This window comes from Euprymna scolopes, chromosome 6 (genome assembly GCF_053919585.1).
Source record: "Euprymna scolopes isolate OS-2025 chromosome 6, ASM5391958v1, whole genome shotgun sequence".
Classification (NCBI taxonomy): Eukaryota; Metazoa; Mollusca; class Cephalopoda; order Sepiida; family Sepiolidae; genus Euprymna; species Euprymna scolopes.
The window spans coordinates 82,370,056-82,395,321 of NC_136487.1; the positions used below are offsets into that span (position 1 = coordinate 82,370,056).

A 25,266-nucleotide genomic window follows, 5' to 3' on the forward strand; every position below is an offset into this window, starting at 1 on the left:
GCTGTCGTACAAAGCTAAGACTCTGTAACATCATCTGTGTACAGATACTCCCTCAGCCATTTGTCTATTAAAATGGTCCTGTGGCGATGGAAGTCATTTTTGGGATCATGTCTGAGACAGTGGCACTCATCTGACAAGACGTTGCAATCATCATATTTGTGTGGGTGTGTGTATATATATCTATATGTGTACATATATACACACATATGTATATGTGTGGGCATGTATATATATGTACATATACACACACATATGTATGTGCATGTATATATATATATATATATATATATATATATATATATGGACATACATATATGTGTGTGTATATGTACACATATATATATAAGTATATATATATATATATATATATATATATGTATGTACATGTATATATAAGTATATATGTGTGTGTGTGTGTGTACATATATATATATATATATGTATGTAAAAGAAGTATAAATGAAAACTGTAAACCAAAATAACATTTATTTTTTGACAGAATACCTCCAATAAACAAAGACGGTTAATATATCTTTATTCCGCAGAATTTTAAAGAATACAAAATTCTTCTCTTCAGAGAAAAGAAATGAGTTAACAAATTATATAGATAGCAGAGCTAAAATAGCAGAGCAACAAATTTGCTGGTTTTAACATTTTATGAAACTGCATTGCATGATTGTGGTCATAGAATTCAAAAAATACTTTTGTAGAATATTTGTCAAGATGAATAAAGAAAGAGGAGAAAAAAAGGAAAATAAAAACAAACCGGAATGGGTAATCCCAAGGTGTAGTATAGTCTTTTTTACAGATTTCAAGAAGCAAAGAAAGTTTCAAATAGTCTCATTAGACAATTGTGAAATTTGGTGATAATTCAATTCTACTTTTTCTATCCTACTTTGTCCTTTTTCAATGCATCTTTCCGAGTTTTTCTTTCGTAGTCTCAATTCTGAATTCACATCAGTTTGCAAAAGCAAAATGTCTCATTTTCTAGAAAATTTTGTCTTCAAAAGTAAAGTGTTGTCACTTTCTTAAGTAGGTTTATTTCAAAAGTAAAACGTTGTTAATTTCTTTAAAATGTTGTTTTCCAACATAAAACGTCATGTAAGCCAGTAACTTCAGACATAGAAGTAGAGGGAGAAGGAAAAGGAGAGGGAGGGGGCACAATTGTTTTGTTTTTGGCTTTGCAGAACATAGTTAAATTTTGTATCTTAAGACACAGCCTAATCTGGTCGCACCAGAAAAGTAGAATGGACAAACAGACAAAGAGAAAGAGAAATATAATATAGATTATTATTATTCACTCACTAGGAGTTTTCACACAGGCCATCATCAAATATTTCTCATTGAGAACAACCTGTGGTGTTCTCTGAAGTCTGAGTGACAACAAATCTCCCCAGATCTTCAGTACTCTACCTCTTTCAATACCATTTGCAAATTAATTTGCATTATCGCAACAATTGTTTACCATTGATTTCTCGTTGGTAGCAGCCATTGGTCCTCACATAAACTTAAGAGGCAATAAGGCTCTCCAAGGTCCCAGTCCTCTTTGCACTCATCCAGTGGAAGCCTGGTAAATGCTTTCTCTCCTCGGTCTTGACCCTTTGACTATTTGTTTTTTTTTTTTTGGGGGGGGAGAAGGAATAGGGAGGGGAAAAGGCATATTATTACTATTATTATTATTATTATTATTATTATTATCATTATGCTGGTAAAAATAAGTACAAGTGACAATTTTACTCACTTGATCACATCCTATGGCCATTACAAATAGTCCAAATACTAATGACTCGACCACTAATGCTATGGAATGCAATCTGGAAAAGAAAAGGAAAACAAAGAAAATGATTATTAAAAAAAAAAATTCTTACAAAAATAAATTATTTTTAAGTTACAAGAACACAGATATAAGTAAAAGCATTTAGAAAGCAAATATCAAGATTTTTTTTTTATTTCTCATCACACATAAATCTAGGATGATCCAAAAGTAATGCTATATCATTTACAAATCCATTACCTTCTTTATTGTTGTGACTCTGATGTGTAAAAATAAGGTTAAGAATAGAAATTCCTACTAAATCCCAGAGCAAATAGGGGAGTTATTTGTTGCTCTTTTTTAATTATTTCCATTAGTCCAACCACAAAGAGAAAAGAAAGAAAAGAATCAACAACTCTACAATATTCACTACTACCACTGCTAAAAGACGTCACTATCCATCGAGCAACTGCTTACAAAATGTCAACGAGAGAATCACTAATTTTCTGTCAATGAGATAATCGCAGACCATCTAGTGGAGAACTATGAACTCTTCACACAATATTAAATTCCTAAAAGTGTATTCTTTCAGAAAAATAAACCAATAAAAAATTTATCAAAGTTTAACAGATGAAATTTGAAGAATTTTAACAGTTAAAACACCCGAGAATTTTGACAGTTAAAACACCCGAGAATTTTGACAGTTAAAACACCCGAGAATTTTGACAGTTAAAACACCCGAGAATTTTGACAGTTAAAACACCCGAGAATTTTGACAGTTAAAACACTCGAGAATTTTGACAGTTAAAACACTCGAGAATGTTGACAGTTAAAACACTCGAGAATGTTGACAGTTAAAACACTCGAGAATGTTGACAGTTAAAACACTCGAGAATGTTGACAGTTAAAACACTCGAGAATGTTGACAGTTAAAACACTCGAGAATTTTGACAGTTAAAACACCACTGAGAATTTTGACAGTTAAAACACCACTGAGAATTTTGACAGTTAAAACACCACTGAGAATGGATTTTTTCTAAACTCATTTTTCACAAATGAAACAAAGATTAACAGTTAAAACACTTGGAATTTTTTACAGCAAAAGCGCTTGCAAATTTTTACAACTAAAACGTTAAACGTTAAGCTAAAGAATTGTAACAACTCACCCTTGAGAGGTTTAACAACTAATACCATTGTGAATTTTAAAAACACCCTTGTGAATTTTTGCAACTAAAACCCTTGTGAATTTTTGCAACTAACACCCTTGAGAATTTTAGCAACACCCTTGAGAATTTTAACAACTAACACCCTTGAAAATTTTAGCAACTAACACCCTTGAAAATTTTAGCAACTAACACCCTTGAAAATTTTAGCAACTAACACCCTTGGGAATTTTAACAACTAATACTTTGGAGAATTTTAGCAACTAATACCTTGGAGAATTTTAGCAACTAATACCTTGGAGAATTTTAGCAACTAATACCTTGGAGAATTTTAACAGGTACACCACTGACAATTTAAATAAATTTTAACAGCTAACCCCATGAAAATTCAAAGAAATTTTAAAAGCTAAACTCTCCAAAATTTGCATCAGCAAAGTTCACCACAGTAAAAAAGGAAAAATAATTTTAGAATTTTTCTTTTAAAACCATGTATATTTCCTTTAATTTGAAAGTTTATAAAATTATGGGATAATCTACCGCTTAAAAAAAATCAATGATAATCCTTTGAATACATTATATTTAAGGACAGAGATCTGTGGTCGATTTTACAAGAGTTGGGAGACCATTTCTATATAGCTCTAGAAAATAGGATCTGCTTTGAGGGAAGTATTGACCAATTGATAACAGAGTCGATTTGATTCTGCTCACTACTTAGGGGCAATGGCAACTTTTAATGTGTGCATGTTTTGGACAAATCTTTCATAAAAAATTTTCTAACATGAATGAAAATTTTCTGATAGAATTTTTACTTAATGTTTGTAGTTCCCTGTCGATAGGATGGATTCTTTAAGTATATTCCAAGTTGCGATAATCATCCATACAATTTTGAAACTACTTTTAGCTTCAATAAAAGAGTAAAAGTCAATGACTCAACTTTTCACACGAACCCTTGTCAGTCACAACTCTATGACTGATTTCTAGGTTTTTCATATTTTTTCAATAGATTACAATTCTCAAAATAATCACTTTAGTTGACTGCAATATAACAAAATGAACATAAAATTTAAAGACTTCTTTCATTGATTTAATAAATAAAAAATAATAATTTTTAGCATCTTCAAGGTTTTGTGCAGCAAGTTGAGTCTCTCACTGGTGACAGCACTTGGGCTCTCACTTATATACTTAAAGTGATCTTCACAATATTAAATGAATAGAAAAGTATTTTCTGATAAAAGCTTTACTTAAAGTTTGCTCTTTCCTGTTGATAGAATGGATAATTTTTAACATCCTTCAAGTGTACTCCGAGCTGCCATATCTATCCACACAATTAACTTCCTCAAAGATTGGCAGGGCCTCTCTTACTGAAGTGACTCCTAGATCTTTTCACATCACTTGTAGGCAAATGTGACAGTGTAGGCTTTAGCTGGGCAGAGATCTCTGCTTTGACAATCTAATGTTCCCCGATCTTCAGGATCCATACATATGCATATTATTTTGTTTTGTAAACTTTACCATTTAGAAGATATTCCCACCCAAACTCATATCCTCCCTAAAAAGAAATTTTAAAATACAAAAAACTTTAATAGACAAAAGAATTGCTCTACTTCAAATTTTAAGTTATATTAAGTAATATAAATATATATATTTATTTAATGTGTATCAATAATATGTGCTTGGCGTAAACGTAAACTAATGAACTTATTATTATGAATTATGGAAAATGTATTCTAGGTAACAGGGTGAGTAACGTGGGTATATTATTTATTTTTGTAAACTTTAGCATTTAGGGAGATATTACGAAAACTGTACCATACCACTCAACTCCAAAGAAAGAAAAAAATCATTAAAATTTTAAACTAATGCTCTATTTATTGCTTATTCCCATCCTGGGACGAGTATTCTAATTATATAATTTGAGGTTGCTATTTTTCAAAAGTAGGATAACCAATGAAATATAATGAGGTTAATACGAGAGTGCTCAATACGGAAGTAGAGAAAGTTACATTTTCAATTTGTCTTTACATAAACAGTAATTTAAGAAGACCGAAACATGTTCATGACTGTGTAGCAACAAATTACTGCTTATGTAAAGACAAATTGAAAATACATATATATATATATATATATATATATATATATATATATATATATATATATATATAGTCTTGGAAGTTTCTTTAAAACTATTAAAAAAAATTGTCCTTCGTTAGAACATTATTTTGTCTAAGTCAATCTCTTACAATCGCTGAATAGTTTTACTTACATGATCAAACAATAGTACCAATGTTCTTAAAGGAATCATCAGTTGTTTACCATGAAACACTGTTTCGGGGACTTATATAGAATAAGGTAAGATAAAAAGTAAAGTTACATAGGAACTTTACTTTTCATCTTTTCAATTTATTCTATATTTGCTTCTCTTAACTGGGTAAAGCCTTTTCTTTTATCCAAATAGGTTTAGCTTACCATTGAAAATGTATTTTTCAGCTTAATTTTATTACTCTCTCTCTCTCTCTCATTATATATATATATATATATATATATATATATATATATAGAGAGAGAGAGAGAGAGAGAGAGAGAGAGAGAGAAAGAGAGAGAGTTGAATAATTTTCTTTATTATACAAACATTAAGGAATAAAAGATGAAAAAAACTATACAATAAAGAAAATTATACAATGATACAGCTCTACTTGTTATTGGGCACTATTTCTTAAACACCAGTTTCATGTGATCAATGACTAGAAAACCACAGCAATACAATCAATAGCCTCAAAACAGTGGTTTATGGGAAACAACTGATGATTCCTGAAATAACATTAGAACTATTGTGAATTCATGAAAGCAAATTGATTCAATGATTGCAGGAGATTAATTGACTTGCTGGCAAAATAATTTTACAATGAATGACTAAAAAAAATTTGTTTTTTTTTAAAGGTTAAAAATCTTCCAAGAAATATATAAAAAATCCAAAAACATTTGATAATATTAACAATTATTTTTAATAAAATTTTTTTTTTAATTATTTTTTTAATAAAAAATTATTTTTAATAAAAAATTGATGATATTAACAATTATTTTTATACCTACAGACACTAGTGTTCCTGCTTCCATAAGCATCAATGTAGGAAACGATAAATTGCTACTAGTCGGGAGATTCAAACCCAGTCACAAAGCTAATCAGGACTTCATAGTCTAGCATATGTATACAAAAAAAAACTGTGTGTGTGTGGTAAATACTACCATTTATTTAACAAAAAGTTAAATAACTTCAAAGCAACTAAAAAAAATAAAATTGCAAAAATAAGCAAACAATAAAACGGTCAAGGGAGCTAACTCGGAAGAAACCTTTTTTTTTATTATTATTATTTTTCTTGCTTGTTTCATTAAGTTTGGAATTTTAGAATTAACTCCAAAATGTCAGCCACTCCCTACTCGCCTGTCAGGTCTAACGGGCAGATGAGAATGCTGATAATATCAGCAAAAAGCGATAACGCAATTATGAGACCCACAAGAAATTAGAGTTAGCTTCTCTTGTTTCAATGGTGGCTTTCAGGAATTATACACATTTTAACAAGATTTTCCTCTTTTATTATTCACTTGAATAAAAAAAAAAAAAAAATTAAGTTTTAAATTTTCGAAAAGATAAATTATCCAAACTTTAAAATCTGGTCATTTGGGTAAAAGTCTTCAAGTTTTTCATATCTTCAAATATTTATTTATGATGTTTTGTTTGGCTATTTTGTTTTACAGCATATCAACTTTTTTTCAGATTATTTAATGCTAAATCTGATCATTTTGGTAAAAAAAAAAAAAAAAAAAAGCTTATGCTTCAAGTTTTATTTATTCAGTTTAGTTGTTTTATAGAAGAAAGTCGTTTTTGTTTTTTGGCTTTGCAGAACATGATTGAGTTTTGCTAAGAGAAATGAAAAAAAAAAAAACAATGTTTGCTGTATTTCTTGTCAGGAAGCTGGTATTTTCAAACAGCCTGATTTGGTAGCACCTGAAAAAGTTTGAAGGTAGGGAGTTGAAAAAAAGTGACTGATCTAAAGTTTACATACCATGTCTTTCTAGAAAGAATTCGGACTAGAAAAATACGAGGAAAACCAATGCCAACAATAGAATCTTCAGATTCATACAATATGATGATGATGATGACGGCCACCACAATGTCTGCAGCTTTAGCATTGTAATATCGTCCATAAGTTCTGTTTAAAAAATATTTTGTAGATCATGGCCATCCTTTTAGATGCAAAAGTAATATTATTCTATATCAATCTTTATTAAGGTTGATTTAATTGGCTGCAATTGTATAAATATGAAGATCTCATTGGGAACTTGATATATTTATGTTTGTAGCAAGATTTAAGGAGAGTATATAAAACTTATGTAAAAAAAAAATGGTAGATTTTTACTGAAGGTTACAATAAGCTTAATATAATGTACAATTCCACAGTTAAATCTACGTTGCTGACTATGATGCCATGTGGAGACATACAGGGTGGAACGATAAAATTGACGCCCTAAATAAAACAATATGACAGTTTTTTTTTTGTTTTTTTAACTTTTATTGAAAAAAATCAATTCAGGTAATTTGGTTATGTAGTAGTGTTGACATCAGCCTCAATCACCACCTCGATACAGGTCCAAAACTGGGAGCATGCCTTTTCCAAAAGCGCTGATGGGAGCACTATCAATACTCGGCAAATGGCAACGATCAGGTTGGTTTTGGTGTTGTGGGAGATTATCTTGATGATGTTCTCGATGTATGACCAAACGAAATAGTCCAGAGGGTTCAGGTTGAGGGAGAAGGGGGAGGAGGGCCAGTGAAAGAAAGGTACAATGTCGTAGCACTTCTTCTGAAGCCAAGCCTGGGTTTCTTTGGACTTGTGGGCCAGCGCCAAGTCCTAATGCCACACTCAGATTCTGCCAGTGGCCACCTGATTGCACTAAGGGATCATCACACTCTTCAGCACATCCAGGTACACTTTGGTGTTGACTTTCAAACCGACTTCAAAGATGTGAGGTGGCGTGATGTGACCCTCACTTGAAACTACACTAAAGACCATAATCCTGGCCGAAAACTTTGTTTACATCATCCTGGGCACGTCCCTGTTATTCATGGCAATCCAGTGATGCATTTTGAGGGTGCTGGCAATGGTCCTGTTGTCATAACTTGGATCGGTAGAGAGCATGAGTTGTACAGCGGCACATCTCCAATCTTGCTCGTTGAACATTGTGTCACTTTCAGACACGATAGAAGGCTCCTATCGCTCTTGAGATTTGTACACAACTGGTCAACTAGTAGATAATCTGCATTAAAAAAAAAATGCTTTTCATCACATGGAAATGGAATCATGCCATCTTTTCTAGGACGACAATTTTATCATTCCAACCTGTAGATGGCAGAAAAGAAGACCAATTGTGCCGATAAAACTTAGTGTAATAATTTGTCAAAGTTCTTCGTCAGATGAAGCTTTCTTCAGCTATATACATCCTGGTTTTACTGTTCTCCGAGTAAAAAGAAAATGCAGGAATATTTGATATACTTGAAATTAGATTGCTTCTAACAGATCACACACTTTATTACAACAAAGAGTGCAAAAAAAAAGTTAAAGTATTGAATGCATTTCCAATGAAAACAGATTTGGTTTCGTTGCTTTGCTTAACAACATATCAACCCTTTTTGTGTTATTTAATGCCAGTCATTTGTGTAACAGTTTTACGGTTCTAAGTTCTTTATATCTTCAAATATTTATTCATTGTGTTTGGTTTGTTTCGCAGAAAACTGTTGCTTTTTGTTTTTCACTTTGCATAACATGATTGAGTTAGGGAACGGGGAAAATAATATTTCAGGTCAGAAAGCTTGTATCTTCAGACAGCCTGATCTGGTAGCACCAATGAAAGCAGGAAAGCTGACAACCATCAAGATGTTATAAAGTAGTTATGATCAAGGACTATGATGTAGAAAGAGTTCAGTGTGCATTTACATCATCACTAAATATGACATAATGCACATTTCTAGCATCAGTGTTATCAATTGCACAAAACGAACTTTTTTAAATAAATGATTCATAATGAGGTTTTTCTATTTAAATCTTAAACACTATGTTTTATATAACGGTGATAACAGTCTTGATGATTTGTGCTCTAATCAGCAGAACGCCAGATAACTCAAATGTCTTGAAAAGCCATCGTCTTAAATTCTTTTCTATCCCAAACAAGACATACTGCCACTTGGAACATAAGGGGCTATTATTTGGAATTGTGTCTAATAGAGAACTGTGAGGAGTTGAGCAGTGAGATGTTCGTTCACATTATTCTAACCTTTTACAAGTTAGTACAGTCAGAGAAACAGGTAACAGAGAGTGGGGGCCTAGTAGTCCGAGGGAAGAAACTATTAGAGTAGACGGTTTTCCAACATCTAGAGACCTCAACAGTGAAGGGATGAAATTCTGATGCTTATTGGGTTAGTCAGGAGTATGTACGTCGAGGGGGCACAAGTGCTATGAGTTCATCAGAGCACATTCCATTAAAGTACTTTTTAAACAGGCACAGGGATGTGACATTGCCGCGATAAGGTGAAGGATGATGTTAACCCTGTTATGATGTATTATTTATTTGAAGAAAAGATAAATATGATGAATACCGAACACATCATTTTCTTCTATTTTTCTATTAAAAGAATTATGATGAACGATCCCAAACTTATCAAAAAAAAGACCGTTATGTGTTTGATTTGGTTCTCAAAGAGTACATGTGGATCCCAACAGCTAAGTGCTATCAAAACTCTGTTGAACTTTGAATCTACATGAAAATACTATATACATCACCCACACTTCATCCAAAGCAAAAGTCTTCTTTTCCTGTGATTTTATTTTTATTTCATTTCACTCCTATTTGTGCTATTATATGATATTGGTTATTATAATAAAATCCATGTTCTTTCTTCTGTCTATTATCTTATTCAATGTGTTTTTACTTGCAGACATCCTTACAGAATCCGGGGATCCTACTCTGAGCTAACAATTTGTGTCCAACACAAGATGACCAGCAGGCTGTATAAGTTTAGTAGAAAAATATTTAAAAATAAAGTACAAATGTCTCTTTTCTTTTTAGGTCAAAAGAGTTTGATGGATAGTAAACAGTATTTAATGTCCAACAACAAGTACGACTCAATGTTAGAAAGAGAGATAACCGTAACACAAAAAAGAAGATAAAAAAGGCAAGAAAGCAAAGTGACTCAGTAGCACCCAACAACAGTTCCCAAGGATTCTCCTACAACAGTCTGTCTGCATTCTCTTAGCGGCCTACTTTTATCCAGTTGAGGCCTATCTAATCTGCACACGAATGGTGAGATTTTGCATCACTTTGCGAGATCACTAGTCATAAAAGTTGTGGGCGCTGCTATCTTAACTCTTTTCTTGCCCCCTCCACAATAGCTTCATTCCACATGATACACACACGTGCGGACGCTTAAATAATAAGCACTTTTTTTTATTTCCACAATTTTCTTTACAATAATAGAATTTACTGAAGGCCCTACTCATTAAAAAATAACATCAAAGAATTTTAATTTAAGTATTATTTTTCTAAATAGATGGGAGGCAATATTTGCATGTCCTATTATGCGGAAGGCATTTGGAATTATATTTTTGAAAATATGACTTTGGTGGTCCACGGGAGAAATACACAAATTTAAAGTGTTTTCAGCCTACAGTAGTGGATCCAGATGCACACCGTGGACAGTTAGATTGAACATGAGCAAATTGTTGAGAGAATAATGCAGAGTAAAGTTTATTCCATTTGCATTACTAAATATCTAAAGTAAACACTGTCATACAGCAATCTTCAATGATGATTGTAATCTATCATATATAAAATATATCATCTGTATGTTCAGTTAAAACTTAAAAATATGCAACAAACACTCACAAAGTTGATTTTTTTTTTTTTTTAATAAACATAACTCTCAATATTTTTTTTTTTACACAGGCATCACCACATTATCAAGGCCAAGAGGCCACTCAAGGATAAGGGTTAAAGAGTGTACAGTAGTCAAAAGGACAATATAGTAATCATTAGTAATGAAAATTCGGTAAATTTGTTAACTTATATGGAACGGCTCATCAAGAACTTATTTACGTTAGACTTGAAGACAACCATATCGTAGACAGCTGGAAAGCAGGAAAACGGAAGACAATTCCACAGGCGTGCAGTTATAAGAAAGAAGCTTTGTTCATGGAATCTACATTTAGGTTTAGGCACAGATAAAGAGTGGGGGGAATTATTGATAGTGTTTTCAGCTAGACGAGTGTTTCTTGTGAAAGTTTGGCGAGGGGGGACCATAAACTGAAGCTCAGTCGAACACTTTCCATGAAAATAACGATACATCAGAGACAAACTCGCAACATCTCTTCTGTGAGATAGAGGTTGCAGGGAAGAGAAAAGGACATCTCCTACGAGGCTACGAAGTCTATTTTGAACTCTATCAAGGCATGACAAGTCCTTTCTAGCAGCTCCTGGCCAGATGTGGCAACAGTATTCCATTCTTGGACGTACCTGGCTCTTATATAGATAGAGAATTGCATCAGCAGTAAGATATCTACTGGATCGATAGAAAGATCCCACCATTTTTCCAGCGGCCTTGGCAACAGATTTGATGTACGTGTTCCATTTAAGATCAGGAGTAAAGGTCAAGCCCAGAAGCTTGTCAAAACTTGAGGCCTCCTGAAGACGAGGGCCATTCATTTCAGTTGATGCCAGATGTGGATCAGAATGTTGATGATGTAAAGAGAGAAGCTTGGTTTTAGATTCATTAAAAGTAACCAGCTACTCCTTTCCCCATTGTACCACGTGCTCAAGATCAGAGGCAAGAGAATCAGAGAGAACTTGGTCGTTTACTGTCTTAGATGTGCTACCATAAATGGTAGTGTCGTCAGCATAAATGTCTACAAATGATGTAAGGATGTGATTTGGAAGATTATTAATAGATCAGGAAAAGAGTTAGGCCAAGGATGGACCCCTGAGGGACACCAGCATTAATACTGTGAGTTTCTAATTTTTGCCCCTCAACTACTACTCTTATGAACCTATCAGAAAGAAATGATTTAATAATTGAGAAGACATTTCCAGCTATACCGTAGCTAGAGATCTTGTGAAGTAAACCTTTATGCCATACTTTATCAAAGGCCTTAGATATGTCAAGAGCAATTGCCCTAGAAAGTTTGCTTCTGTATATATATATCTATAATTAAAAAAACAAAAAACATTATTTGGGAGTCAAATGGATATTTATATCATTTAATGTAATCAAGATGTGCATGCATCTTTTAATGTTATTATATAAAGGGAAGTAACTCAATATTTTTTTCAAAATTATTTTCCTTATGTTAACTCTCTCTCTCTCTCTCTCTCTCTCTCTCTCTCTCTCTCTCTCTCTCTCTCTCTCTCTCCAAAGAGAAGAATTGGTTGGGCGGTGATGGTGGTATATGGAGGAGGAGGAAAAAGAGAGAGGGAACAATAGGAATTATGTTATACTTTTGCTCCAGATAATACCGGGTAACCCTCCTAGTCTCTATATAAATAAAAGTTGCATGATTGATTTTTAATTATTTAAAATTATTATTTTGATTATTCAGTATCTCTTTCTGTCGGACTCAGCCTGAGACTTGTGTTTTTTGGACCAATTTTACAATGTGGAAAATTAGAAGAGTCACAGAAAAGTTGCTACAAAGTTAAGATTAATAATCTGTTAGCAGTGCTCTCCCTTGGACTGTGTAAAATAATGTAAAGAGTTTTTCCTCTTAGACTGTATTTTCTGACTTTTATTTATTGTTAATTTTTGTTTTTCGTTGTTCATGTACATTCAGTCTATCAATATGTAGATAAAGCATTGCAGAAATGCCTTTGTGTCAACGTGTGTTAAATCCAGAAAAAGCTTACTTACAGGTCTCTTAGTTTTTGAATCGTTCATCTTCCAGTACAAAGTCTACAGCCTGAAATCTATTTTAAAACAAGGTATGTAATTGATTTTTGACTTTAACGATTAACTAACACTACAAAGTTGAAAGAAAAAGCAAAGACTGTAGACTGACACGACTTATTTCTTTTTAATATGGTTGTGAACAATAGCAGGAAAACTAAATGGGACAAATGACAGAATTAAGAACTTACAATTTGTAGTGCTTGAAGTCTCGCTTGGAAACTGGATCCAAAAGCCAGGATACAATAACCAAGGAAATTGTGAATATACACGCCATCCCTACAATTAAAAGAGAAAGATGATAGAATAGAATATCGTTATACAAGAAAAGAAAAAATAATTAAAACAAAGGAATCAAGTGTAGGCACTCCAATTATTTTAATGCCTGAAAAGAACAAGTTTAGTACGACAGTATATTAGATTCCACTCATTTGATTATGCCTTCTGAGATATAAACAAAATACATTTCCAATTTGACTTAGTTATCATTTTTTCAATTAAAACATTCAAAACAATTTATAATTAGATAGCAACATAAACTTGAAATACTCGAAGCTATACTAATAAAAACTAAAAAAAAAAAAAACCTAACATTAACAAAGAGTGTTTATAAAAAAAATGTTAAAAAATAAATTTATAATTAAGCTTCCATAAATATAAGTAGTAAAAATCCAACCAGTTAAATGAATCCAGAAGGATTTGAAAGTTATGGTTATTACATCAGCCAGTTCCTACCTGAGGAAAATACGAAAAATGGAAAGGACCCAATGTAAAATTAATAGACTAAAAACGTCTATTCAATTTAATAAATTATGCATAAAAGAAAAAATGCCGCCCAAATACACATATTTTATATATATATATATATATATATATATATAAAAAGATGTAGATATATGATGATTGCTACTTCTTGACAGAAGTTTGCCATTTCTTCAGTGAAACGTTGTATGCCTGTGTGCACGTAAGTGACTTTTTAAACCAGCTTTAGTCCTACATAAAAGTACACTTGTGACATAAAACCTTTCCTTCTTGTAAAGGTGAACATATGATAATATTGTAAATCCTCGAATGTCGTGTCAGGCCACTTTTAGATTTGCAAATCAGACCACAAATATGACAACTTAATATTGTCGGATATGCTGTAAAAGCCTCCTCATAAGACTCTCGTTCTTTTCTTTGATCGTGTGATTTCAGACGATTAACAAAACCAGCTTTTGACAAAACGTATCTGCCATATCATACAGTGCACTTCAGTTCCTGTTGTAATTTCTCTGGCATTATATTTTAGTCCTGTCTTCTTAAAACAAAATATCAAGATCTACACGCTGCTCTTCAACAATCTTACAACTTTCTCTGATGGTTTTTCTCCGCCGTGATCAATTATTCACTTGGGTTTCCCAGTTATGTACATCCACCTCAATTATTTTCAAGTTGTTTTTCAGAGAATCCTGAAATCTTTTCCTTAGTTTATGTTGTGGTCTTTTACCCCTATCTATCTCACCATAAAACAGTTGCTTAGGAAGTCTTTTGTTCTCCATCCTAACCAAGTGTCCAGTCCAGTGCATCTGATTTTGAATCAAGAACTATAGTGTCAGGCGTAAGAGTCCTTTTTTTATTTCTTTTTTTTTTTTTTACATAGGCGTCACCACTTATCAAGGCCGAAGGGCCATTCAAGGATAAGGGTTAAAGAGTGTACAGTAGTCAAAAGGACAATATAGTAAATGATAGCAATGGAAGTTCGGTAAATTTGTTAACTTAAGTGGAACGGCTCATCAGAAACTTGTTCATGTTGGACTTGAAGACAACCATATTATAGACAGCTGGAAAGCAGGAAAACGGAAGACAATTCCACAGGCATGCAGTTCTAAGAAAGAAGCTTTGATCATGGAATCTACGTTTAGGTTTAGGCACCGATAAAGAATGGGAGGAATTATTGACAGTGTTTTCAGTTAGACGAGTGTTTCTTGTGAAAGTTTGGTGAGAGGGGACCATAGATTGAAGCTCAGTTGAACACTTTCCATGAAAATAACGATAAAGCAGAGACAAACTCGCAACATCTCTTCTGTGAGAAAGAGGTTGCAGCGAAGAGAAAAGGACATATCCCATGAGGCCACAAAGTCTATTTTGAACCCTATCAAGGCAGGACAAGTCTTTTCTAGCAGCTCCTGCCCAGATGTGGCAACAGTACTCCATCCTTGGACGTATCTGGCTCTTAGATAGAGAAGTGCATCAGCAGTGAGATATCTACTGGATCGATAGAAAGATCCCACCATTTTTCCAGCGGCCTTGGCAACAGATTTGATGTACGTGTTCCATTTAAGATCAGGAGTAAAGGTCAAGCCCAGAAGCTTGTCAAAACTTGATGCCTCCCCAAGATCAGAGCCATTCATTTTAATTGATGCCAGATGGGGATCAGAGCGTTGATGATGTAAAGATAGAAGCTTGGTTTTAGATTCATTAAAAGTAACCAGCTATTCCTTTCCCCATTGTACCACGTGATAAAGATCAGAAGAGAGAGAATCGGAGAGAACTTGGTCGTTTACTGTCTTAGATGTGCTACCATAAATGGTAGTGTCTTCAGCATAAATGTCTACAAATGATGTAATGATGTGATTTGGAAGATCATTAATGTAGATCAGGAAAAGAGTTGGGCCCAGGATGGACCCCTGAGGGACTCCAGCATTAATACTGTGAGCTTCTAATTTTTGCCCCTCAGCTACTACTCTTATGAACCTATCAGAAAGAAATTATTTAATAATTGAGAAGACATTTCCAGCTATACCATAGCTGGAGATCTTGTGAAGTAAACCTTTATGCCATACTCTATCAAAGGCCTTTGATATGTCAAGAGCAATTGTCCTAGAAAGGTTGCTTCTATCGAGAGATTCGCTAATCCTATGAGATATAACTGTAAGCACATCTGCTGTAGATCTAGCAACGGAAATCATATTGTGTGTCACTAAGAAGGTTATTTTTGCTGAGATGGTTGATTACTTCTCTATTTAACACTGATTCCAGCAACTTACTCATGACGCACAGGAGACTTATTGGCCTGTACTGAGAGGGGGGATGAACGATTACCTGAATTCTTAAATACAGGGCATACTAATGAGATTTTCCAGGGTGATGGGAAGCAATTCTCCTTAAGACAACGTTTAAACAGTTTTGTAAGTATGGGCGCTAGTTCTGGTTGAAGTTTTTTGAGTACTATAATTGGAATACTGTCAGGGCCGGTTGCTTTACTGGAATCAAGGTTTTTGATTAGCTTGGCAACATCACATACAGATATTTGTATATCACATAGTGTGTTTTATGATACAGGAGGAAATATTGGGGGTTGGCGGCCTCGGTCGCAAAGGGTAGAATTAGCTACAAAGTTCATGGCAAAGAGTTTGACTTTGTCTGATGCTGACGAGATTAATTCCGCTCCATTAATGGTAGTTGGGATAGAGCACACGCTTCTGTTCAGGATTCTGTTTGCTATTTGCCAAAACTGGTGGGAACCAAGCTGCTGCTCAGCTACTTTGGATTTGATGGACTGAGAATACAACTCTCTTGCGTTCTTTATTACTTTCTTACAATGGTTGCTGGCAGTCTTGAAAGCAGCTTTAGTTTCCATACATCTATAGCAGCAGCACATTCTGGAGAAAACCATGGCCAGCTGTTAGGTTTTTGCTGGAACTTTTTCGAGGGTATCAAACGGCCTATACCTACAATTAACCATTCCGTCAGGTCGGATACTATAGAGGACACATCTTTTTTAAACATGGAACGCAGAGGTAGATCTGATATAAATGTACAGAAGCTATCCCAGTCAGCCATAGTGTATCGATATACTGTAAAATGGAGAGGTATGTCTGAGGACTTATTATATTTCATTTTTATCTTAATTGATACAACTGAGTCGTCGGAAGATCTAAGAAGAGACAAAATGGAAACTGAACATAGTTCAGGGCAAGTTGTGAGAAAAAGGTCTAGGAGACTCGCATACTGGCCGTCATTGTCGGGCACACAGGTGGATTCGTAAACAATCTAAGTGAGGTCATAAGCAATGGAGAAATCATAACAGAACCTCCCCTTCGGTCTTGTTTGAGTGGGTCAACCATTCCACATTGTGGACATTGAAGTCTCCACATACGTGAATGTTAGCCGAAGGATAAGCTGATAGAACTTGGTCAATTTTCTCAGATATGCTTTTAAAAATAGTAACTCCGCTGTTATGGGGGCAATAGAAAGTAAATATAAATCCAGTACTGTGAGCTAATGCAACCCGGAAGCACATATAGGGTAAGTTAGGATCTTCTCTGGAGATGTCCCTCCCACATGGAAAGCCATCTTTAATATAGGCACATATTCCATGGCCATGACGATCTTGGTGGTCAGATTTGGAAGTTAAGTTAGAGTATCCCTTAATTACGAACTCATTTAGGGAAATAGTCTGTCTAATGCCAGTTTCGCTTAAAAATAAAAGGTCTGGTTTAGTCTCCTGTAATTGGGCTTCAACCTCTGGAAGATTAGAATGTAGACCCCTGATGAAGGAGACATGGTAGTGGGGGTCTACGTTGGAAGTTGGAGATCCAGGTTTAATCGTGTCTTTTTTCTTGAAACTTGTCATGATGGAATTTTGGAGTTTGTGGACTAGGTCGTTAGACTTGCTTAGAGCAGGACAGAGAGGGGAAACTAAGAAAGAAAAAGAAACGAATAAAATTTTGTTTTTTTTTGTAGAACATGATAAGGTAAAGCTGTAACAATTACCCACTAATATGGCATCGAGAGGCCCCAGCAGAAGCTACTGCATGGTCCAGAATCCATTCACCAAATGGCAATACAGCAGCCCCAGTACTTTGCACCTGCTTATAGGACAGCCTCCTTAGTGGTTAATCCAAGGTTCGGGTCCCTGACTATCAGGAGGATAACGTTAGCCCAGATAAAACGTTTACCTCCAGCACCATTACGAGTGACATGGCTCCAAGAAACAGAAAATTTCTGTCGACTGTTCACGCAAAATACTGCCAACCTAGAATACAGCTTTTTCTTCTCCCTTTGTCAGAAAAATCACTCATTAAAAAAATGAGGACTGAGGGACAAATAAAGAGAAGCAAGAGTAACAGGAGCTGCCGATAACGCATTCACAAAGCGTTCTCTATTCTCCATTTAAAAAAAAATATATTAAGAATTGTACTTAATAAAAGTCCAACTGGTGTGTTATTTAAAGGGAAAGTATGGTGATAAATTCACCTCTCACACACTAACAATGAATACAATTTCCTAATCTGTTCATGCAATTAACTTGGTAGATATAATAAACATTTATATCCCCAGTTAATATTAAGTTTGGTGAAACCTTTTCAATAACCTGAGATGCTTTCTATATGTTGTCCAAGTCTCTGACCCATATAGCAATGTAGTGATAATGCCTGCTTCATAAACACTTAGCTTTGTTTTTGATGTGATTTCTCGATCTGACCACACACATTTCTCGAGTTAGCCAAAAGCAGAACCGGCTTTGGCTATTCTGTGATTTATCTCAGCATCAAGCATACAGTACTTACTCAGCATACTACCCAGATATACAAAATTGTCCGTGACATTTAACTTCTTATCATCAACCAAGATGTTTGGTTCAACATATGGCATTCCTATAGAAGAGGAGAATACATAACACATGTTTTCTTGAGGTTGATGGTAAGTCCAAAAGCTTTACAAGCCTCTGATAACTTGTCCATAATCATCTGTGTGTCTGTTTATGAATGTGAAACAAGGTCTGCATCATCTGCAAATAAGAGTTCAAGAACAAGTTTCTGAAAAGTTTTTGACTTTGTGTTGAGATGTCTATGGTTAAAAAGTTTACCTGATGTGCGAAACTAAAGCTTTACCCTAATATCGCAATTGTTAAAAGCATGCATCAGCATCACAGCGAAATAATGTGGGAGCAAGGATATCACCTTGTTTCACATCGTTTTCAACTGAAATTGGATTAAAGTTCACTTGGGCTTTCATATTATGGTGTAACTGCTGAAGCAACTCAATAAAACTAGTAGATATATATATATATATATATATATATATATATATATATATATATATATATGTATATAAAAATGTATTTTTATTTTTGAAATATTAGATTATTTGAATTGCATTATTTGTAATATTGAACATATTCTTCATGGCTCTGCCTTATAAATACAAAATGGCCAGTTGGCTATGGAGTAATTTTTGGTTCCTTTAAGGAAATAGTTTCTATATGAAATGCGTGTAAAAGATTTATTTTGTTTTTGTTTTTTTAGTTTTTTGGTTGAGGATTTTCTCCCAGGAGTGATCTGTTTGTTTTCTGATGAACTGCATAGATTGGCGCTCAGTCAAGTACCTACCATAAAAGTATCAATAGAGCAGAGATAGAGTCACAACGTCTCTTCTGTGAGAAAGAGAATGTAGGGAAATGAAAAGGTCATCGCTCACTAAATTTCAAAGATGGTTTTGTACCCTGTTAAGTCAAGGGTGCTTTTAGGAGCTTCAGCCCCACATGTGGCAGCAGTACTCCATCTTAGGACATATTTGACTTTTATACAGGTAGAGAATTACATCGGAAATGAGATATTTTCTGAAGCAGACGAACGATCACACCATTTTTCCAGTAGTTTTGGCAATGGATCTGATGTAGCTCTTCCATTTTAGAAACAAAACAAAAAGGTATACACGATTTGTTTAAAATGGCAGTAAATTACTGCAACATAAATATTTAATAACAGTGCTGATCTAGAATGTCCTTTCATGAAAATACAAAAATAAAGAAAAATTTATCTGGTGGAAGTACCAGTGACGGAAAGAAAACATCATGCACCAAAAATCATGTAAACTTATCAATTAGTTTTATTTTTAAATAAGAAAATCAAATTTTATGGTTAAATTACAAGGGACATTCTTGCAACGCCATCTTGAAAACATTTTGAAGGAACATGTAGATAACTCCAAATTAAGATTTTAAAAAGCCATTTTTACCATAAAAGCATTGGAAAAACTTAAATTCACTCAAATCACACTTTATAAGAATGAAAGTATTTTTTTTTTTTTTTTTTTTTTTTTTTTTTTTTTTTACAAAGGCATCACCACATTATCAAGGCCCAGAGGCCACTCAAGGATAAGGGTTAAAGAGTGTACAGTAGAAGTTGGTCAATATAGTAATCATTAGTAATGAAAATTTGGTAAATTTAATAACTTATATGGAACGGCTCATCAAGAACTTATTTACTTTAGACTTGAACAAAACCATATTGTAGTCAGCCGGAAAGCAGGAAAACGGAAGACAATTCCACAGGCGTGCAGTTCTAAGAAAGAAGCTTTGTTCATGGAATCTACGTTTAGGTTTAGGCACAGATAAAGAGTGGGGGAAATTATTGATAGTGTTTACAGCTAGACGAGTGTTTCTTGTGAAAGTTTGGCGAGGGGGGACCATAGATTGAAGCTCAGTTGAACACTTTCCATGAAAATAACGATACATCAGAGACAAACTCGCAACATCTCTTCTGTGAGATAGAGGTTGCAAGGAGGAGAAAAGGACATCTCCTACGAGGCTACGAAGTCTATTTTGAACTCTATCAAGGCAGGACAAGTTCTTTCTAGCAGCTCCTGCCCAGATGTGGCAACAGTATTCCATCCTTGGACGTACCTGGCTCTTATATAGATAGAGAATAGCATCAGCAGTGAGATATCTACTGGATCGATAGAAAGATCCCACCATTTTTCCAGCGGCCTTGGCAACAGATTTGATATACGTGTTCCATTTAAGATCAGGAGTAATGGTCAAGCCCAGAAGCTTGTCAAAACTTGAGGCCTCCTGAAGACGAGAGCCATTCATTTCAATTGATGACAAATGTGGATTAGAATGTTGATGATGTAAAGAGAGAAGCTTGGTTTTAGATGCATTAAAAGTAACCAGCCACTCCTTTCCCCATTGTACTACGTGCTCAAGATCAGAGGAGAGAGAATTGGAGAGAACTTGCTCGTTTACTGTCTTAGATGTGGTACCATAAATGGTAGTGTCGTCAGCATAAATGTCTACAAATGATGTAAGGATATGATTTGGAAGATCATTAATGTAGATCAGGAAAAGAGTTGGGCCCAGGATGGATCCCTGAGGGACACCGGCATTAATATTGTGAGCTTCTGATTTTTGCCCCTCAACTACTACTCTTATGAATCTATCAGAAAGAAATGATTTAATAATTGAGAAGACTTTTCCAGCTATACCATAGCTAGCGATCTTATGAAGTAAACCTTTATGCCATACCCTATCAAAGGCTTTAGATATGTCAAGAGCAATTGCCCTAGAAAGATTGCCACCGTCGAGAGATTTGCTAATCCTATGCGATATAACTGTAAGGACATCTGCTGTAGATCTAGCAGAACGGAAACCATATTGAGTGTCACTAAGAAGGTTATTTTTGTTGAGATGTTTGATTACTTCTGTATTTAATACAGATTCTAGCAACTTACTCATGACGCACAGGAGACTTATTGGCCTGTACTGAGAGGGGGATGAGCGATCACCTGAATTCTTAAATACAGGGCATACTGATGAGATTTTCCAGGGAGATGGGAAACTATTCTCCTTAAGACAACGTTTAAACAGTTTTGTAAGTATGGGCGCTAGTTCAGGTTGAAGTTTTTTGAGTACTATGATTGGAATACCATCAGGGCCAGTTGCTTTACTGGAATCAAGGTTTTTGATTAGTTTGGCAACATCACGTACAGATATACGTATATCACATAGCGTGTTTTCTGATACAAGAGGAAATATTGGGGGTTGGCGGTCTTGGTCGCAAAGGGTAGAATTAGCTGCAAAGTTCTTGACAAAGAGTTTGGCTTTGTCTGATGCTGACGAGATTACCTCAGATCCATTGATAATAGTTGGGATGGAGCACACGCTTCTGTTCAGGATTCTGTTTGCTATTTGCCAAAACTGGTGGGAACCAAGCCGCTGCTCAGCTACTTTGGACTTAACAGATTGAGCATACAACTTTCTTGCGTTCCTTATTACTTTCTTACAATGGTTGCTGGCAGTCCTGAAAACGGCTTTAGTTTCCATACATCTATTACGTTTGAAGCAGTGGAAAAAGTGATTTCTGTGCGCAATGGCAGCAGCACATTCTGGAGAGAACCATGGCTGGCTGTTAGGTTTTTGCTGAAACTTTTTAGAGGGTATGAAATGGTCAATACCTACAATTAACCATTCAGTTAGGTCTAATACTATAGAGGACACATCCTTTTTAAACATGGAATGCAGAGGTAGATCAGATATAAATGTACGGAAGCTATCCCAGTCAGCCTTAGTGTATCGATATACTGTACGATGAAGAGGTACGTCTGGGGACTTATTACATTTCATTTTTATCTTAATTGATACAACAGAGTGGTCGGAAGATCCAAGAGGCGACAGAACAGAAACTGAACATAGTTCAGGGCAAGTTGTGAGAAAAAGGTCTAGTAGGCTCGCATACTGGCCGTCATTATCGGGCACACGGGTAGGTTCCTGAACAATCTGAGTGAGGTCATAGGCAATGGAGAAATCATGACAGAACCTCCCCTCATCATCGGTCTTGTTTGAGTGGGTCAACCATTCGACGTTGTGAACATTGAAGTCTCCACATACGTGAATGTTAGCTGAAGGATAAGTAGAAAGGACTTGGTCAATTTTCTCAGATATGCTTTGAAAGATAGTAACTCCGCTGTTGTGGGGGCGATAGAGAGTAAATATAAATGCAGTAGTGTGAGCTAAAGCAACCCGGAAGCACATATAAGGTAAGTTAGGATCTTCCCTGGAGATGTCCCTCCCACATGGAAAGCTATCTTTAATATAGGCACATATTCCATGCCCATGGCGATCTTGGGGGTCAGATTTAGAAGTTAAGTTAGAGTATCCTGTAATTGCAAACTCATCAAGGGAAATAGCCTGTCCAATGCCAGTTTCACTTAAAAATAAAAGGTCTGGTTTAGTCTCCTGTAATTGGGTTTCAACCTCTGGAAGGTTAGAACGTAGACCCCTGATGTTGGAGAAGGAGACATGGTAGTAGGGGTCTACGTTGGAAGTTGGAGAACCGGGTTTAATCGTGTATTTTTTCTTGAAACTTGTCATGATGAAATTTTGGAATTTGTGGACTAGGTCGACAGATTTACTTAGAGCAGGACAGAGAGGGGAAACTAAGAGAGAAAAAGAAACGAAGAATTTTTTTTTTTTTTTTGTACCACATGATAAGGTAAAGCCGTAACAATTACCCACTAGTATGGCATCGAGAGGCCCCACCAGAAGCTACTGCATGGTCCAGATTCCATTCACCAAATGGCAATACAGCAGCCCCAGTACTTTGCACCTGCTGATAGGACAGCCTCCTTAGTGGTTAATCCAAGGTTCGGGTCCCTGACTATCAGGCGGATAACGTCAGCCCAGACAAAACGTTTACCTCCAGCACCCTTACTAGTGACATGGCTACAAGGATAGACATAGAAACAGAAAATTTCCACCAACTCTGCCAACTGTTCGCGCAAAAATACTGCCAACCTAGAAAACAGCTTTTTCTTCTCCCTTTGTCAGAAAAATCACTCATTTAAAAATGAGGACTGAGGGACAAATAAGAAGAAGCGAGAGTAACAGGAGCTGCCGATAACGCATCCACAATGCGTTTTCTACTCTCCATTAAAAAAAAAAAAAAAAAAGTATTTGATCAATTTGCGGGACTTTTGGCATACAATATGTTCTTTCCGTTATACAGATTTTTATTTATTTTTGTTTGTTTTTTTTCATGGGGCCGGGGTACTCTGGACAAGTGCTTTAATAACTTCTGAGAATTTTTTTTTTTCCCTCTCCCTCATCAGAGAATAATGTATTCAATAATTTCAGTAATTATAGGAACAACTGGACTCATGATAAAAATTTCAAAAACTACCTGACAAATATACCCGGTAAACCAAGTGCAAGAGATATTCAAACAATTGCACTTAAAGCGGCAGTTAGAATCATAAAAAGATCCCTTGGCTGGAATAAATGAGAAAGTGGGTGAATATCTGGTATCCAGTAGGATGTCCCATCCCCAGCTTGAACAAACTGGTGTGAAAAACTAACAAATTACATTGGAAAGAGAAATAAAGTTCAGAATCATGTTATTAACAGAAAATGACAGTGAATAAAAGTTGCTAACAAATGATGTATATATGCACTAGGTGTATCAGAAAGTGGCCATTAAAAATGATGATCAGAACTTTAATAATTCAACTTACTATTTTTCAAAGCTTATAACTACTTGAAAAATGTAATTTAAACCCTAATTTTTTTTTTCAATTAAAAGAGCAAAGACCAATTTTTTTAAAAAATAACAGCTTTAATAGCAAATTATGCAATATTTGTTTTTTTAAAGCGGTTTTCTTTAAAAAATATAAAGAAAATCAACATATTTTGACTTGCTTATAAATATATGTACATATATAAATGCCAAAAAATCACTTAAAAAAATATGCTATTAAATGGGTAGTTCCATCCTTCATTGTTAAGAATATATACTTATTTATATTTTGAATTCCATGTATTTTTTAAATAAAAGGATTTTTTAAAGCGAGGGTCGTAGAAAATCGCATTTTTGCAATGTGTTTTGAGCGAAGCTGTAAATAGCTGCTGCTAGAATGAAATTTATGAAGTACAGATTCGTTCAAAGGACATAAATAATGTCTCTTTTTTTTATTGCATGTGTTAACCAAAATTAGTATTTTTCATCCTCCGTAGTTAAAAAGGAAACGAACATTCACTTACAAGTTTTTCCCCTAGAACAAAAAATCCGCTTAATCGATTTTTTATTTTTTATTATTCTTTTAATGAAATACATGAGTTTTTGATTGATATATTTTAATACTTCTTTATCGACTAATTTTTTTTTTTTTTAAATATCTAAAAAAAGAAAACATTCAATGAAATAGAAATATTTGCCATCAGCGTTTGGTGTTTACTTGACGATGTAAGCTTTCATTTAAAAAAAAAAAAAAAAAAATCAACGTGGTTTTTAAAAAAAAAGGTTTTACACTATGGACTTTACAGGTAAATTTCCAAAAAAACTATTCTTCTTTTTTTTTGTTTTAAATAAGTATATTTTCTTTATTGATCTTTTATGTTCAATTTGTGATATACAAAACTTTGGCACATAAATTAATTATTAAAATTTTAATAAACATTTCAAAATGGGGGGGGGTGAATTTGACAAAAAACGTTTCTCTAAAATATTATATTTGGTCTATTGGAAAGAGCATAAAATTTCACATTGACTCCGAAAATATCGTAAAAATTGAACCCATAGAAAAATTTTGATAGATTTTTAAAG

General features: G+C 34.5%; 1 protein-coding gene across 2 annotated transcripts in view; it reads right to left on the bottom strand.

The window, feature by feature from the left end:
* The window catches only part of LOC145277733 (palmitoyltransferase ZDHHC3-like), a 257,972-nt gene that overhangs the window by 27,581 nt on the left and 205,125 nt on the right, over positions 1 to 25,266 (bottom strand). For both annotated transcript variants that reach the window (XM_080129438.1, XM_080129437.1), the window contains 2 exons: positions 13,093 to 13,180; positions 1,742 to 1,814 (listed from right to left, as the gene is read on the bottom strand). In XM_080129438.1, the coding sequence (XP_079985564.1) occupies positions 1,742 to 1,814; positions 13,093 to 13,180 (161 nt within the window). The remainder of the gene's footprint in view (positions 1 to 1,741; positions 1,815 to 13,092; positions 13,181 to 25,266) is intronic.